General features: G+C 36.0%; 1 protein-coding gene across 8 annotated transcripts in view; it reads left to right on the top strand.

Moving 5' to 3' along the window:
• The window catches only part of TMEM117 (transmembrane protein 117), a 531,690-nt gene that overhangs the window by 423,362 nt on the left and 91,230 nt on the right, over positions 1 to 17,098 (top strand). For all 8 annotated transcript variants that reach the window (XM_033866885.2, XM_033866883.2, XM_033866884.2 and 5 more), the window contains one exon: positions 13,130 to 13,289. In XM_033866885.2, the coding sequence (XP_033722776.1) occupies positions 13,130 to 13,289 (160 nt within the window). The remainder of the gene's footprint in view (positions 1 to 13,129; positions 13,290 to 17,098) is intronic.

Here is a 17,098-nt window from a genome sequence, read left to right as displayed (position 1 = left end):
AAACATCAGTGGGATTGGGAATGGTTAACAAAAGAACTCAGTTTATCATCTTGGTGTAAAAGATGTTTATCTTAGCTAATTGTGGTTTAACGTTTGCTAAAAGTCCATAACTGCACCATGAAAAAAAGGCTATTGGTAGAAAAGGAAAAATTACTTTCCCTAACAAGTATAAACAGGTAAGAATTTGAGGCTTGGCACAAGCAGGCATAGGGGTCTAGTCAAGGCTTATCTGGAAAAGCAAAGCATAGATTAAGACTATTTGATAAGATAGGTTCAGAAAACTCTTTCAGGATCAAAAGTCATACATTTAAGTACTAGAAAGAAGGGATTTTAAAAGACTAATTTTCTTTGTTTTTCTTTTCACATGTTTTTCTCTTTTTTCTTTTTTCTAAAATTTTTTTATTGGAGTATAGTTGATTTACAATGTTGTGTTAGTTTCTGTTGTACAGCAAAGCGATTCAGTTATATATAAATATATGATATATATACACACATTTTTTCAAATTCTTTTCATTTATGGTTTATTTATAAGATATTGAATATCATTCCCTGTGCTATATAGTAGGACCTTTTTGTTTATCTATTTTATATATAGTAGTTTGTATCTGCTAATCTCAAACTACTAATTTATCCTTCCCCCACCCTCTTTCCCCTTTGGTAACCATAAATTTGTTTTCTATATCTGTTTCTGTTTTGTAAATAAGTTCATTTGTATCATATTTTAGATTCCACATACAAGTGATATCATATGGTATTTGTCTTTCTCTTTCCGACTTACTTCACTTAGTATGATAATCTCTAGGTCCATCCATGTTCCTGCAAATGGCATTATTTCATTCTATTTTATGGCTGAGTTTTTTTCTCTATATATATTGCATTGTTCTGTAGTTAAGCTTCAACTCTATGGCAGCATTTCCCACTTCCCCCTCCTATACACATCTCACTTCTCCTTGAGGGTGGCCCATCTGGGGTCTGGAAGGGGAAGAATGTAGGAAGAAAGAGTTCCCACCAGCTAGTACCAACATTTTAGACTCCTGTATCCCACAATGAACAGTTCGAACTATTATCACGAGCATAAGAGTAGATGTTTGACATTTCTTTTGAAGGTTCCCATCCAGTATGCTGTAATAGTGCTTATTGGGCTCATGCAGTCCCAACATCTTGTTACCAAACACACAGTGAAATTCATGTGGCATCACCAGTGTCAAAAGATCTGTGAACCAGGAAAGAGTATAAACATCTTACAGTGGAAATGAGGAAAAAAGGATGACCTTCTAAAATCCCTCAGCTGGAAAGGAAGGCAGAATGGCACTAGAGCCCTTCATTCTTAGATGAGGAATAGATGGTGTTAGAATGATAAGAGTCTAAATTGTAGCTACCGGGAATGGGGCCAGTAAACTAAGTATAATGAAAATGTACAAGTTTGAACTGGATGAGTTAATTCATCCGAATTTTATTTATTTCAGAAAAAAAAAAAAAAAACCTCCCTTTGAAAACTACCTACCAGAGAGTCACACACCTTAGATCCTTTAAATGTTCTTGAAATTAATCATAATATGATGATAATTTTTGAAAATCACCTAATTTCATTAAGTTAATGGATGATACTTTCCAAGTCTGCATTGGGCCAAATCAGATATTTCTGTGCCTGTGCAAGCACACAACCAGCTCCAGGGTGGGTAGTCTTTTTTAACTTAATGCTACCAAACAAAGCAGAGCAAATCATTATCAATGAGAAATAAGGGTTTGTGTATTAAACACATCACCTCTAATTTTTTAAAAAAACGCACAAGTCTTATAATTCAAAGAAAATCTCCTTAACTACTTGAGAGTGAGATAATTCATAGTAGCTTTATCCTTGAATACCTGCTGAATAATTTGGAGAAATAAGACTAAAGAATGATTGGAGTATTACCTTTAAATTATAAAAACAATATTTAAAATCTTCAGTTATCTCACATACATTCCTCACAACATCATAAATAGGTAAGTCAGAATAGCACAGTGGCTAAGAGCTTGGCATTGAAGTCAGAGACACATGGGTTTAAAACCTAAGCTCCATATTTAATAGATTTGCGATCTTGGATTACGTAATCTCTCAAAGTCCAGTGTTCCTTATGCAAAACGAGGTGATTAATTGTACTTACCTCATACGATTGGTTTGAGAATTGAGTATATGGGTGCAGTAATATAACTACCTAATACTTTATAACTGCTATCATCATCATTTACTTCCTCTTCATCATCATCATAATCATTATCACCAGTTCAGAGATAAGAAATTAATCCTGAGAGGGTAACTGACTTTTCTGAGTGCACATAAATGAGTACTATAAGCCATGACCAGAAGCCTGTTCTTCTCTTTCCCTTGACGAGGTTTTCTTTTTAAATATATGAAGAGTTTTTCTCATGGAGTAGATTCTGACTAATAACCTTTTAGTGCAAGGATAGTTAAATTTAACTAAGAGAAATTGCATTTAGGTATTAGGTGGCATTTTAATATGCTTGGATGCACTTTGAAAGCATCGTTTTTTCTTGTTACATTTTAAGAAAAGACATCAATAGAACCTTCCCTGTACAATTATTTATGCACTTGAAGACAAGAAGCTGGACCAAAACTTTTTTTAAGGCTAATTTTGGTTTTTTAATTCAGTGAGCATTTTCCTGTGATTAGATGTTTCACAGAAGCCTGGCTTTATTTTCCAGATTGGATAGGTAATGATTTTAATTGATCTTAATTATCTCAGATTTCAAGAGCTAAGCATTTCTATATGTGGCTTGGAAATATTTCCAATAAGCAATTATTTTAGGATCCCAAGAATCCTAAATTTCTAGAGCTGTATTCGTTTTCTATTGCTGTATAACAAATCACCACAAACATAGTGTTTAAAAAAAAAAACCACTCATTTATTTTCTTATAGTCTGTAGGTCAGGGCTGGCAAGATGTGTCTGGATTCTCTGGTCAGGCTTTAATCAAGTTGTCAGCTGCCTTCTCATCTGGAGCACAGGGTCCTTTCCAAGCTCCTTCCTGTTGTTGGCAGATTTCAGTTCCTTGTAGTTAGAGGACTGACATCCCCATTTTCATGCTGTCTGCCAGGGCTGCTTTCAGCTCCTAGAGGGTCTCATGTTCTTGTCCCATGACCCCCTCCAGCTCAACAACAGAGAACCTCCCTCTCACACTGCAAATCTCTCCAACTGCCTCTACTGCTACCAGCCAGAAAAAACTCTCTGTTTTTAAAGAGCTCATGTGATTAGGTTAGGCCCACCCAGATAATCTCCCATTTGATTAACCAGAGGCCAACTGATTAGTAATCTTAATTAAGTCTGTAAATATCCCTTCTGACATATAAAGTAACATAATCACAGGAATGATATCTCACAGTATTCATAGGTTCTGCCCAGACTCAAGGGGAAGAGATCGTACAAGGTCAAGGATCATTGAAGGTCATCTTAGAATTTTGCCCACTTGCAGGGCCCAGGGTACTACCAGGGCAAATATAGGTTTCTGCAGCTCTCTGAATAGCTATCTCATAGTCTGTTCTCAAACCAACTTTCTTTCCAACTTCCCTACTTCATTAAGTACTATCCAGGTTTAGCATAAGTTCTATTACTTTTGCTTTCAAATATATTTTTTATTTATCCTCTGTATCATTATAACCATATCATTCATGCATTACTGCAATTGTCTACATTCTACTCTTTGTCGATCTGTGCTTTAACTTCCCTCCAGGACTGAAGCCATCCTGCAAAACAACGATTTTGCTTGTGATATTTGCATAAACTCTAATAAAATTGTCAATTACTTGGCTAATTGCAACCAAATGGTTTTAAATTGATTACCCAAATAATTTCCTCATTTGTCTCTTCCTCTTTACTAGTAGAGATCCTGGGAGCAGAACACGAATTAGGCCCATATCTGAGTTTACAGAGAAAATATCTGAAACTATATTTACATCCAATTTTGCAATTTTCAAAGGAGCCGTGTTAAAGAAAGAAGTGTGCTCAACAGTGGTCCATCTTCAGTCTATATCCCATAAAACCTCTATATAGTATTTGGGGGTTTTGACCACAAATTCATTCCTGAAATTATCTTTCTCTCTGGCTTCTATAATATTATTTTATTTTGGATTTCTTCATATATCATGTCATATGTCTATGGCCTTGTCATCCTCCAGCCTTCTCTGGATATACCATAAAAAGAGGTGATCTTCAAGACTCTGTCCTTGATTTTCTCTGTTCTTTTTATTCCTTTTTCTTTTTTTATCTGAAAAATTTTATTAATCGTCATGTCTTTAACAATTACTTGTATTTGAATGAATCAAAATTCAGGGCCTGATCTTTCCTTGACCCAGATTCCTATCTCCAGTTGACTATTATTCATTCCTGTATAGATGTCCCACCAGCTCCTTAAACTCAACAAAGTGTTCAAAACAGGACTCATAATATTTCATTCCTGGTTTCTTTCATATTTCTCACTTCAGTTAGTGACATCACAATCTTTTTAGTCACAAAACCTAAAAACTTTGGAAACATCTGGCACTCTTCCCTAATACTTCACTACCACCCACTACCATTTCCATATTTTCTTTCAAATTTGTTTTTTGCCTGCAATATCCATTCCACTATTGCAATCTACTCATTTTTTAGGTCTAATTTCATTAAATGTCCTAGCTACTTTTCATACCTGAATAAAAATAAATCAGATATTCCTGAAAACTTCCATAGCATCATGGTTTTTGCTTAACTTCGGGTTTGATTGTTTTGTATATATTGCCATCATTTAGCTGGTGACAAGTTCCTTAAGGGCAGAGATCATTCCCATGTCCCTTCAACTTACGTCTGTGCCTTATATGCTCAATAAATGTTTTTTGAATTCTCTGTGCCCTTGCATGCATTACAATATGACTTTCTCTTTCAAAAAGCAACTGTTTTTCAATCTTGTACATTACCTGAAATTGCTTTTTCTACCAGGGAGCTATCTAAATTCTTGATAAAATTACACTTTTACGTAGCTTCAAAATTCTCCACTGGGTTGACCAGACAAGGTGGATAATGTGCTTTTAAATTGCCAACAATCTATCCTTAATTAAATCAAATTTATAAGTTGGTCCTCTGATCACTAGTGCCAACATGCTCTTTCCCTATTTTTGAGTGATGTATTTTTTCTAGCTGGTCCTGAATTATTTATAAATAAATCAAAGATTCTTCACAGGTTCCCAAAAGAAAATAAATATATATCTGTGGTCATAAAGCTTTAGATGTTTTTAAAAATCCTTTCCATTAGAATTCAAGAATGAATCATGTCCCTTATGAAGCCTAATATTAATTTTTTGATCTTCCATTGTGACATGACATTATTTCCTTTAAATATTTTTGCATAACTTTAGGGAATTTTTCTGTTCCTGGAGTCTACTTTGTAGTCTTCTTTCATAAAAGAAAAGTATTTTATGTTCATAATCTCTACTTTCCTAGCCATTATATCATGTCCTCAATGTCTTTGAAAAGATTCTTTCTTCCAGGGATACTTGTGGAGAGTTCTGAAAGCATTCTTCCTAATGGACAGTCTCCTGATGATACATCTTCTTCAACAGATATTTGAAATGATACTGAAAATATACTTTTGGTCTTGGTTTGACTTATGTAAACATCTTGGCTGGCTTCAACAAAGTCGCAAAATTTTACCTGAACCTTTATTTTTAACCCAGTATGTAAATTCATCCTATTTTTTAAATCAAATAAAGCATACTTTCGTCCTGCTCACCCCAGAAGATCCTGGTTTTTCTTATTTTTTTAAAAAGCAAATTTAACAGGAAAAAAATGCAACATGGTATGTTTAACTTAAATTTTCTACTTTGCATTTTGAAAAGTCAAAAGTATGTTTGGAGTATCATAGCTATCGTTTTATTTTCATTAAATAAACAATAATGGGTATAGTTCTTGCTGGCATTATCTGTAGTTAATGAGCGTTTATTTATACCCTTATCTTTATTACCACTTTCATTACTGAACTTGTGGTAATATTTTATACCTGGGGTAACAATTAGTAGAGTATATCTCATATGCTTCATCCTACTGAATTGGTGAATTATTTAGTAATTACAAGGTAATTCACTAGGAAGAAAAATTGTGCTGGTGAGTTTGCTAAGAGACACAGAGGATTAACATGCCCATTAAGTCCATGCAACCTAATTTTGCATTGCACAGGCCTCTTTCTTTGCTCTGTAAATACTGGAGGAAGTACCATGAGTTGCAGAAGAATCTGAACTTGGTGAAGGGTAAGGGATAAGTATTTCCTACATCAGGTTAAATAGATTGATTTATTCATACTGTTTTTTAAATATCAACAGTGTGCTGGTCATTGATAATCAGTAATGAATGACACAGCCCAAATCCTAAGGACTTTGCAGTCTACTAAGTACTTTTTCCTAGAACATGTGTTTTATTCCACCCCTAAAACTATGAAACACAAAGAAAATAAAATGATTTCTCCTGACCAAGACTAACTCTGCTCTGTATCAATAAGCTACTTTTAAGAACCTCTGAGTAAACTAACATCACTCAAACATAGGTAGAAGAATTCAAAGCCACTAAAAGAAATGTGGTCATTTCATTTCCACCTCTTATATCAAGATTGCCAATGGCCAGGGCTCCACATAAAGTTGCGATGGTTGGACACTGCAGAACTCCAAGGGACATTGTTTACATAGATTAGGATGCCAGGACACTGTCCACGTAAATTACAATCTGTGTGGCCAAATGGCCCAACCCAGAAGTGCCTTTTTCAGCCACCTCTTTCATGCCCTTGCAGGAACAAGTTACCAAGTTCCTTCTTCATTCCAATTTGCTTAGTGTTTTTTGAGCTCCTGCTATGTTCAGATCACTTTCCTTCATGGAATAATAGACAGATATAAATAACACATAAAGGTATATTTTAATGGACAACATTAGAGTCTAATAATTTCCTTTATAGACTCCAGATCCCAGTGCAGCCACAAATAAGACAAGTTAATAACTGCATCTTCTTTCTCAGGGATCCTATCTTAACAAGTGTGTTCAGGTTGGCCAAGAACTGACTGTGACATTTACTTAATGAAAGCCACATGGAGAAGCTGTGCTCCCTCCCTAGGTCATTTAGCAAACATCACCTTTGTGTTCCCTTGGTGCTTCCTGATCCCAAGAGTGGGAAACTGGAAGGACACTAAAACCATTTCCTTACAGACTTCTAAGGAGCGATCTTGACTTCGTCAGCTAGGCTACAGTACTGAGTAAACTCATGAATTTCAGGATGAACTGGCTTGAGGACCCAAGTGGTGATTGTTTTACTAACAGAGTTGCAATGGCAACATTGATCATTAAAACAAGCAAAACGGAAAGTGTCAGCATTCTCTCATGGCCATCTGTGACTTCTCTGTGCTGGTAGTTGGTATTCAGAATGGAACTGGATGCTTGAACTGGCTCTCAGTTTTGCAACGAAAAGTGAAGGAAAGCATCCTTCTGTTTATGCCTGCTTGTTGTATTTTTCCCTCTAAACCACATGGTGAGAAATTATGATATTAAATCATTTAAAATTCTATTGCCATGCCACATTTCATTTCATGTATTTCGTACTTTGAAATATGAGACTATATCTAACTTAATTGTGAGACTAAATTTACTATCTTGATCTGTGCATTCATTCTTTTTTGTAGTGATAACATTAAACCTTTCATTTGTAATAAGATTTGCAGATTTTTATATTGCTATGAGAAATCATGAAACACGATCTGACTTGTTTTGATTGAGTTCTGAAATTTTAACACAAGTATTATAGAAAGAAATTAAAGTGATTTTTTCTTCCTGTAACCATCACAGTAATTGTGCAGCCAGATCAGAAAGGAATATGATATTCATAACTGGAATCAAAGATTATAAACATTTTAGAACATGAAAAATGGCTAATATATTAAAACACATAAAAGCATATTTATTATCTTGAATCACATGAAATGGCTATTTTTAGTAGGATAAAACATGGTCAAATTTTGGCAATTTTGTTTGGTTCAACATATATTCTTTTAGTTAGGAGATTCTGTACATTCCTGCCGCCTGGTTTAATCAAAATGAAATTGTGTGATAATTAACACTGAGTTAGCCCTCTGTGGATAATCGAAGCCTAATGCCAGTTCTTTTCTCTCTTGATTTAATCCCTGATTTCAGGCTGTTTAACTATGCAATAAGTCTATCTTAAAGTGGTTATGATTGGAAGAAGAAAAGCAATATTAACTAATTTAATTACTTAAAATAGAAGTTCAGTATTTTTTAAAATCCAGAAATTAGTGTGAAAGAGTGGTTTAGACTATGAATTAAACCAAATTGGGGGATTATCTTGATTCATTTATATGTACTACTCTGTTTCCAGTCAACATACACAATAGATATTTGGGTAGGCTATAAAGTATGTTCCCAGATGAGATCCAGATGATATTAAAATTTTTAGCATGGGCTTCCCTGGTGGCACAGTGGTTGAGAGTCCGCCTACCGATGCAGGGGACACGGGTTCGTGCCCCGGTCCGGGAAGATCCCACATGCCGTGGAGCAGCTGGGCCCGTGAGCCATGGCCGCTGAGCCTGCGCGTCCGGAACCTGTGCTCTGCAACGGGAGAAGCCACAACAGTGAGAGGCCCCAACGGTGAGAGGCCCACATACTGCAAAAAAAAAAAAAAAAAAAATTAGCATATCTGAAGATTTTTAGCAAAAGAGAGAAAGTGGTTTACTACAGGGCAAGTCCTTGCTCAGAGTTAGTTCTCATGGTAGTTCTGTCCCTGGCAGTCTGTGTGACATGAGTGAGTCCCCTAACCTCTCTGGAAACATTTCATTTTTTCACTTTACAGACAACTCATAGTGCACATATAAATTCACACTTCTTAGCAACTCTGTGCTTCCCAGGAGCTCAGCCCAGAGATTGGGAAGCAGTGAATTAAAAAAGCTCTGTTATCCTTTCTTGGTCTCACATTCTAATTCCTATTAATCTAAGAGGAATTAGCAACAATTGAGGAAAAGCAAACAAACTAGAAATCTGAAAACAGGGAAGTGAGACTAACCACTCGAGCTGATAATTATGTATGAGTTCTTTCCCTTTGACTGGTGGCCAGAAACCAGAGACAGTAGAATTGATGAGCCAGGATGTCCTGCTGGTGCTGGCTGCATATTGAAAGGAAATAATCCAGATAATTGTTTAATTGGATGCTATTTAAAAAGAGAAGCTGAAACTCCCAAGAATCGTGATCCAGAGTAAACATCTTTTCAACCGTTCTGGTTAAATAAAAACCCAAGGGTGCTGCATTGATGGGTAGCATCCCTGAGGGTCCATTTTCACTGCCATGAAAATATCCCTGTTAACTGTTTCCTGTCAGTCCTTGTCAGAGTCTCTGTGAGTTTTACTTTTCAATATTAAGTATTCCTGGATGATAATTTTCCAACATTATACTTATAATAAAAATGGAAAATAAGTGAAATCTTAGCTACAGACCTAGTAACAAGAGTGTAAAATCAAGTGCTTCCTATGAGAGACAATACGTACAATGGTTGTGACACATACTGTCATGAGTCAGCCTAGGTTTGAATCATCTTATATCTTATATAACGTATAAAGTCTTTAACTCACGTCCAGTTATTTGAACTTTCTGTGACTCAGTTTCTGCACTTGTAAATTGGAGGTAGTGACAGTAGACTTGTAGTAAGGATTATACTATTTTGTGTAAAGCTCTTATACCAGACCCTGACACATTACAAGTGGCATATGACTGTAACAGTAATTTGTAATTGAATCATGGTTCTTTTAAACTGGTGTTTTAACTGAATTATCATAGCATGGTAAAGTCTATCAGTTTTACAAGATGTGGCTCAGAAAAACAAGCCACAAGCAATACATTTGCTTCCATACCTATATCTAGATAAGGCATTGAATATAATTTTGGAGGTGGAATGACCAATTAATGTATTTTGGTCCCCCTTTTCCTTTTCTTTTTTCCGTTCTCTTGACTCATTTTTACAGCTTTCTCTGAGCTATATGCATTCATATTTAATGATTGCCATTTTTATTCTTTTTTTAGTATTAAATATTAAATATAGGGCAGAATACCTCCTTTAATTTCTCTTTAGAGTAATAAAATATTACCAGTAACTTTTTCTTAAGATCTGTAGCAATACTCTTTGTCAAAACAGAAGTACTTAATAAAGCCAGGAAAACACCTATGAAAAGGTCTTAGGAAGAGTATTATTATATATTGGATAAATGAAATGTATCAAATAAAGCAAACATCTAAGACATGAATTGGTGCAGATTTGATCTCAGGAAGCTCTTATACAACAGGCTTTATGATAAATTCTCATTACCAAAGAGTTTTAATGATTAATTTTAATGACTTTATTCACAATGAAATTGTTAGCATGAATAAGAATAACTCCTTTGAACAGATTTGTGGCTGCCAAGGGAGAGGGGGTAAGGCAGGGATGAATTGGGAGTTTGGGATTAGCAGATGCAAACAGTTATATATAGAATGGATAAACAACAAGGTCCTACTGAATAGCCCAAGGAAATATATTCAATACCCTGTGATAAACCATAATGGAAAAGGATATGAAAAAGAATGTATATATATATATATATATATATATATATATATATATATATATATATATATATATATATATATGTATAACTAAATCAGTTTGCTGTACAGCAGAAATTAATGCAACATTGTAAATCAACTATTCTTCAATAAAATAAATTAAAAAAGAATAACTCCTTTATAAATCTTGTAATAGATGAGGTTTGTGATTGCTCAACAAACGCTTATTCCAAAATCTCAGATTTTGTCACCTAAAAATATTCCTCTGCATTAGTATTTAATTTTACAGTATCAGTTTACATATTTAGACCAACAAAGTAACATTAGAGTATGAATTCCAATGTAATCATCTGTCTTCACAAAAAGAAGTTTCCACATAGCTCTTGGGGAAAATGCAGGGATGATATTAAAAATACTAACCTGTTAGGACTTCCCTGACATTCCAGTGGTTAAGACTTTGCCTTCCAACACAGGGGACATGGGTTCATTTTTTCCTGGTTGGGAACTAAGATCCCACATGGCTCAGGGCCAAAAAACCAAAATATAAAAAAAAACAGAAGCAATATTGTAACAAATTTAATAAAGACTTTAAAAATGGTCCACATCAAAAAAATCAAAAAAACAAAACAAAACAAAAAAAACTAACCTGTCAACCACAGGCTTGAACCAATAGAATGGATGCTGGCCATAGAGTTGGAGTGAGGTGCTGGAGTACCCATGTTTCACCAAGACTCCACCCTGTAGTGCTGGATAACAGGAAGGTGTGGGGCCTTGTGAAGGAAGCTGGGGAGGAAAAGAAGGGGGAGCTTGAGAGAATTGGGATCCCAACCATTTACCAACCTGTACGGTCATACAGTACATCCTGAAGAATTATATATATTCATAGCATCCTTGTGAAACACACATATGAAAAGCCAAGAGTGATGAGGAAGTACCCTTATCACCAAAAGGAGATTCAAAGAATAGTCAATATTTATCTGTTCTTCATGGAAGTTGTTATGTTCCTTGTTGACAAAAGAAATTGTGGTAATTGCATTCAAATTTCCTTGAAGTTTCTCAAACTCAAAAAGACAAAAACAAATGAATCAACTTAACCTGGAGAAAATTTTGTTTAAAATTCCAATATTCTTATGTTTGACTATATAATATTTGCAATTTCTTTCTATTTGTATTTTAATAATTATTTTGGATTTCTCCCATGCTCATTTAATCCATTTGAATTTCTGGAAGTGCTCAAAGATATTCTAAACAATAGCAAAGATAATTTTTAATTTATGTTTTGGAGATCATGAGTCAAATTCTTTTGAGAGTCTGCAATTTTAATAAAATAAGTAAATTTAAAAAAAATTTTATTTTCCAAAATTAAAAAAAATGTATATTTTCTATTCATGGGGGAAAAAATCTAAAGAGGAGTTCATTATACTTATTTTATCAGAGTATAACTTGTTCCAGATAAAAAGTTGTGAAAAGGAAAACCAAAATTTCAGTTTAGAAATTTCTATTCTGTTCAATTGTTAAGAGAATTCCAGGATGATTCATATTATTCCATTTTTCTTTTCTCTTATTTATTTATTCCTTTACATTAAAATTATTTTCAAAATATTTGTTGTTCTTTATTTTCCTTTTTATAATTCAAAACAATCTCTATATACAAATATAGCTCTGAAAGCAGAGGCTTTACAACATTATGGACAATTCTCTGGCAGATTGAATTTTCACTGCCCGGATTTCAGATTTACTTTGAATGTCAATATTAAAGACTAATTTAAATATTTTTTGATTTCTATAAAAAGCTTAATTGATAATTGTTACAATTTCAACAAACATTCTTTGAACTCCATCTGCATATAATTATGTAAGATTTTACAAGAACTACAAAAATAAGTAAGAGAAAAATCTCAGGCCCCTAGTATCTTATAACGATGGATGGAGGATTAGACATGGTGTGACCTGGACAGGTCACTAGGCCACAAGATATCTATGATATGAGTACCATGAGGAGAAGAGGCTACACAGTTGGCACGTAGAGGTGGTTCCTCTACAGAGCTCATCAGGCTAGGGAATAATGAAGGGACCAGTCTATCTTCCCTCTCTTCTGTAGAATAACCATGGAATCCAAAGACTTCCTTACCCACATGCCTTATGTTCCTATATATGTTTGTTCACCACCCTCAGTAAAACAATGTATGTGTAATGAGAGTTACAACCAATGCTCTTTTGGGGACATATATTGCACTAACCAAGATTATTCGTAATATTTTATTGTTTAACTATTTGTTCTATAACCATTACCTTATTGCCCTTTAGGGAAAATCTTGGAAGAGATGCTGTCATACCTTTTTCTAATTGCTTTTGAAAGAAAGCTCTTAATTTGCTTCTTTTTTCATCTTCCTCTGGTGACTATGCCTTAGGATAGGTACTTGGCAAGGGGTAGACTTTTAATACAGCAGATCACATGCACTCTGCACTGTTTATATTATTACGTCTAATGTTTTTTACTGAGTGTCTTGTTCCTTTCAGGACGGTTCTTTTCACTCTGACATCTGTGGTTGTACTTGTCATTACAACTGACTGGATCAGCTGGGACAAGCTGAATCGGGGATTTTTGCCCAGTGATGAAGTTTCCAGAGCCTTCCTGGCTTCTTTCATCTTGGTCTTTGACCTCCTTATTGTAATGCAGGTAAGTGGCTTTGTATTTTCCTCCTCTCACTGAAGCCACTCCATGCTCTGTTCTCAGTAAACAAACACTATACAGTGAAAGGCTCCATAAAGCTAGAGAAATGCATAGTTTACAGTTGCTATAAATGGAGCCTTCTCCGATCATATTTTCAGCAATTTTACTGAGAGGATAAACCAACTGGGCTTTTATGAAAAGGGTACCAAAAAGTCATTGTACGACCATTGAAAGGTGGCCCCTGGAAACCATACAGAATGGTTGTGGTATTTTTGCCAAAGCTTCAGGGAAAAAAACAAAACAAAGCAAAACAAAAAAACGCCTGCCATTTAGAAAATGGAAAGCTGCAGAGATGAGGATGATATAAACCAACAAAGCAGGGATAAGCGATTGCCAAAGCAACTTAGGGCTTTAGAGCAGTTGAAATGGAATAATATAAAAATGCTTTTTCTGCTTATGGAAATTATCACTTTCTTTCAGTATTCACCAGAGATCATTCCATTTTCATGTAAACAATATTTCTGCCCTGCTTAGCAACAGATTCTTTGTACAATGGCATCGTGCTTATCAGTGCTACTCGTGTAATCTTCTGGTGTGAATGCTTTGGGGTCTTAGGGGTGTTCCTTTGAATCCAGCGAAAAGAGACATTAACCATTACTTGGCACTTTATCTTGTTCATTAAATACCCATCCATTTGCTAGACCTTTTCTTATTACTTTCATAAGGCAATTTTGTGTTTTCCTCTCCAGAGGCATTGTAAGTGACCAGAACAAAGGCTCCATTGCTGAAGGGAAAGGAAACTTCATTGTGTTCTGAATTTATGTGAGATTTCACAGGATAGCAGATTGGTTTTCTCATTGCTACAGGCAAAGAGAGGCCTTTATAAGAGATTAAGTGTTTTAGTGTTAGTGTTTTAAAAGAGAATAACAATCTGGCATGGCTTTGTTTTGGTTTTTGGGTTTTTTTGGTATATAACATAGCCGAGGTGTGAGAGGCTCAAGAGGGTTCCTAGAGTATATTATTATTTTAATAGATGATGATTTAAAATACGTTATTGTTTTTAAAAATTAAATGAAATTGAATTCTTTGTCTCATCTAAAAATTGATGTATTTCTTTTTTATTTCCCATGGGATAGTTTAGCATAGTGAAGAAAGCCCTGGACTTTGAGTAAGGAAGCACTGGCAAGGTTCCGTATCTGTCTCTCACTTGCTATAGGACCTCCTCTGGATATTTATAAAACTGAATTTATAGCACTTACGCAATAATGTCGTGCATTACTTTTTAAAGGCTATTTAATCTTTTTTCATCTAATACTCCTCCTAACTAACATACTATTATATGTAAAATATCTGCTTTGGCCAAGTGGCCTACTGGTACCTCATTGAACCCACCTTAAAGTCAAAGGTACTAGTAGCCAAGTAGACCATTATCTTTTTTTTTTTTTTTTTTTTTGCGGTACGCCAGCCTCACTGCTGTGGCCTCTCCCGTTGCGGAGTACAGGCTCCGGATGCGCAGGCTCAGAGGCCATGGTTCACGGGCCCAGCCACTCCGCGGCATGTGGGATCTTCCCGGACCGGGGCACGAACCCGTGTCCCCTGCATCGGCAGGTGGACTCCCAACCACTGCGCCACCAGGGAAGCCCTATCTTTTAATTTGTTTAAATTTATATATGTGAAAAAAAAATTGTATATGTGAGAGCATAAATTTCCTGATTTCCTACTACCATCCACCATCTTTTACCCTCTTCATATAGTTTTAATTATTCTTGCAATAGGTTCACTAAAATCAGGGACTTGAAGTGGGAAAATGTAACATTAAAATTTGCAGATATTATGGACTCACTCAAAAAGTACTTCATAAAGAGAGATGGAAGGAAGGATAGTCAGGATTTATGCAGGCAGAGTCAGCAGGATTTAGAAGGGAAAGGCATTCTAGATGAAGGAAATGGCATGAAAATGTGGAGTCAGTAAAGTACTGAAGTGTGTACAGAGTGGCCAGAGCACCAGTTGACTGAAGATGGAGGGCCCCTGCTGAGGAATATATCAGTTTGGACCATTTTGGCTACAGGTAACAATAACCCTGCCAAGCCAGCTTAATCAAAGAAGGAAATGTATTACTGCATTATAAGGATGGCCTGCAGAATTAAAGAGGAGGGATGCAGTAGCATTTTAGGGACACATGAAAGCAGAGACTAAAGTGTAACAGGGAACCCAGTCCTAGCTCTTATTCTCCATCTCTCATCTTTTTCTCTTTCACTTCTGCTTTCTTTTTCTCTCTTACTGTAAAGCAGCTTTTTCAGCTTTCCAGTTCACGTAGAAGAAGGTGGCCACAGCCAACACCTCAGAGGGAGACTACTCTTGGCTGTCGGGTCTAATTCTGGATTCCAGGGAAGGAATAGCAGGGACTGGATTGTCCTGCATCCAGCTGTGAACTGACTGGGGGTGAAGCAGTCCCAGAGAAAAAGGGGGAGAGGTTGGGCCTCAAAAACCAAATTAATACAAGGAGTTGAAAATGGGGCCCCCAAAGTAGGTCTGTTAACTCCTTTTCTCTCTCCCCCAACACCTGGTCAGCCAGCCAGGCCTATCGATTCATTGTTTGTTACGTCTCTTGTAGCCATACCTTCCCTGCTCATTTCTCTGCCACCATTCCAGTCCTGGCTCTCCTCTATACTATTGTAAAATAATTTCCAGTGAAACCTTCTGCCTCCAGATGTCCCCTTGTCCCACACGCCCTACACAGCTCACCTTCCTAAGCTTCCAAGCTGAAATGCCATGTTGTATATGTCACTTTTCAACCAAAAATATTGTCAGTGACTCCCATTGTCCGAGAATGAAGTCCAGACTCTAGGAGCTCTCTCTCAGGGCTCTCCACGGTCTGCCCTTGGCTGTGTTTTCTCCCATATCTTCTGTGCTCTGGCTCTACCCAGCCCTGAGGGCTGTTGCTTGGCCCCAACCACAGCACGCTTATTCCAGGATGTCTGTGAGCCTCTGTTTCCTCCTCAGGTTGTATCTGTCTCCTGCTCTGCTCATTTACACTTTACCATTGAAGACCATTCCAATGCCCTCAGTAAAGCCAGGGGATGAATTCCTCCTTGCAAGTCCTGCAGCACATTTTACCTGAACTGCAGATCAGCATTTCACCTTTTCCTGCTCTATAGAGCAGAAACCATAGCTTATAATGATATATCCCTGGAGCCTCTCTAGCACAGAGCCTTACAAGGGCGGCAATAGGCCCAGAGTAATAGAGGATAAAGAAGTGGCATTTCAGCACTGAGTCTCATGCAAACTCTGTCCCGCTCTGGGAGCATCATGTTGAAGTGCAAGGAACTAGTGCATGTGGTGAGAGAGTGAATTTAAGGAAACAGCCCCAGAAGCCATATATAGTCAAGCTTTTTAAAAATATCTAATACAAATGTCCTAACAAGTCCATAACCAGCTAAACTCTGATCTAATCCACTTTATGTTCACATATTTTAGACAAGAGAACAATAGAAAAGTAGCAAACTTCGTGGAAATGGATGCAGTAGTTTTACTGAAAGGTTTTCCCTCATTAGAATTAAGTGATTTAAAAGCAATAGACCCTAGGCTTTTCTAATGGTAGGAAAATTCAACTTATATGATTGAAAGAGATTTTAATGTTTGGTTAAAAAAAAAAAAAAAGAAAAGAAACCATTAGAATATGATATTACTGCTGTAAAGATTTTATTTTAACAAAATTAGTAGGCCAATTCTGAATACTTGTAGAGAAAGTGCAATTATTTATTTTTATGAATATTTTAAATAGAATTTTGTATGTTTATTGTGAAAACTATTGG

Source organism: Tursiops truncatus, chromosome 11 (assembly GCF_011762595.2).
Source record: "Tursiops truncatus isolate mTurTru1 chromosome 11, mTurTru1.mat.Y, whole genome shotgun sequence".
NCBI classification, from domain to species: domain Eukaryota; kingdom Metazoa; phylum Chordata; class Mammalia; order Artiodactyla; family Delphinidae; genus Tursiops; species Tursiops truncatus.
The sequence above is the reverse complement of the archived record's forward strand: the minus strand, read 5'-3'. Positions and strand labels throughout refer to the sequence as shown.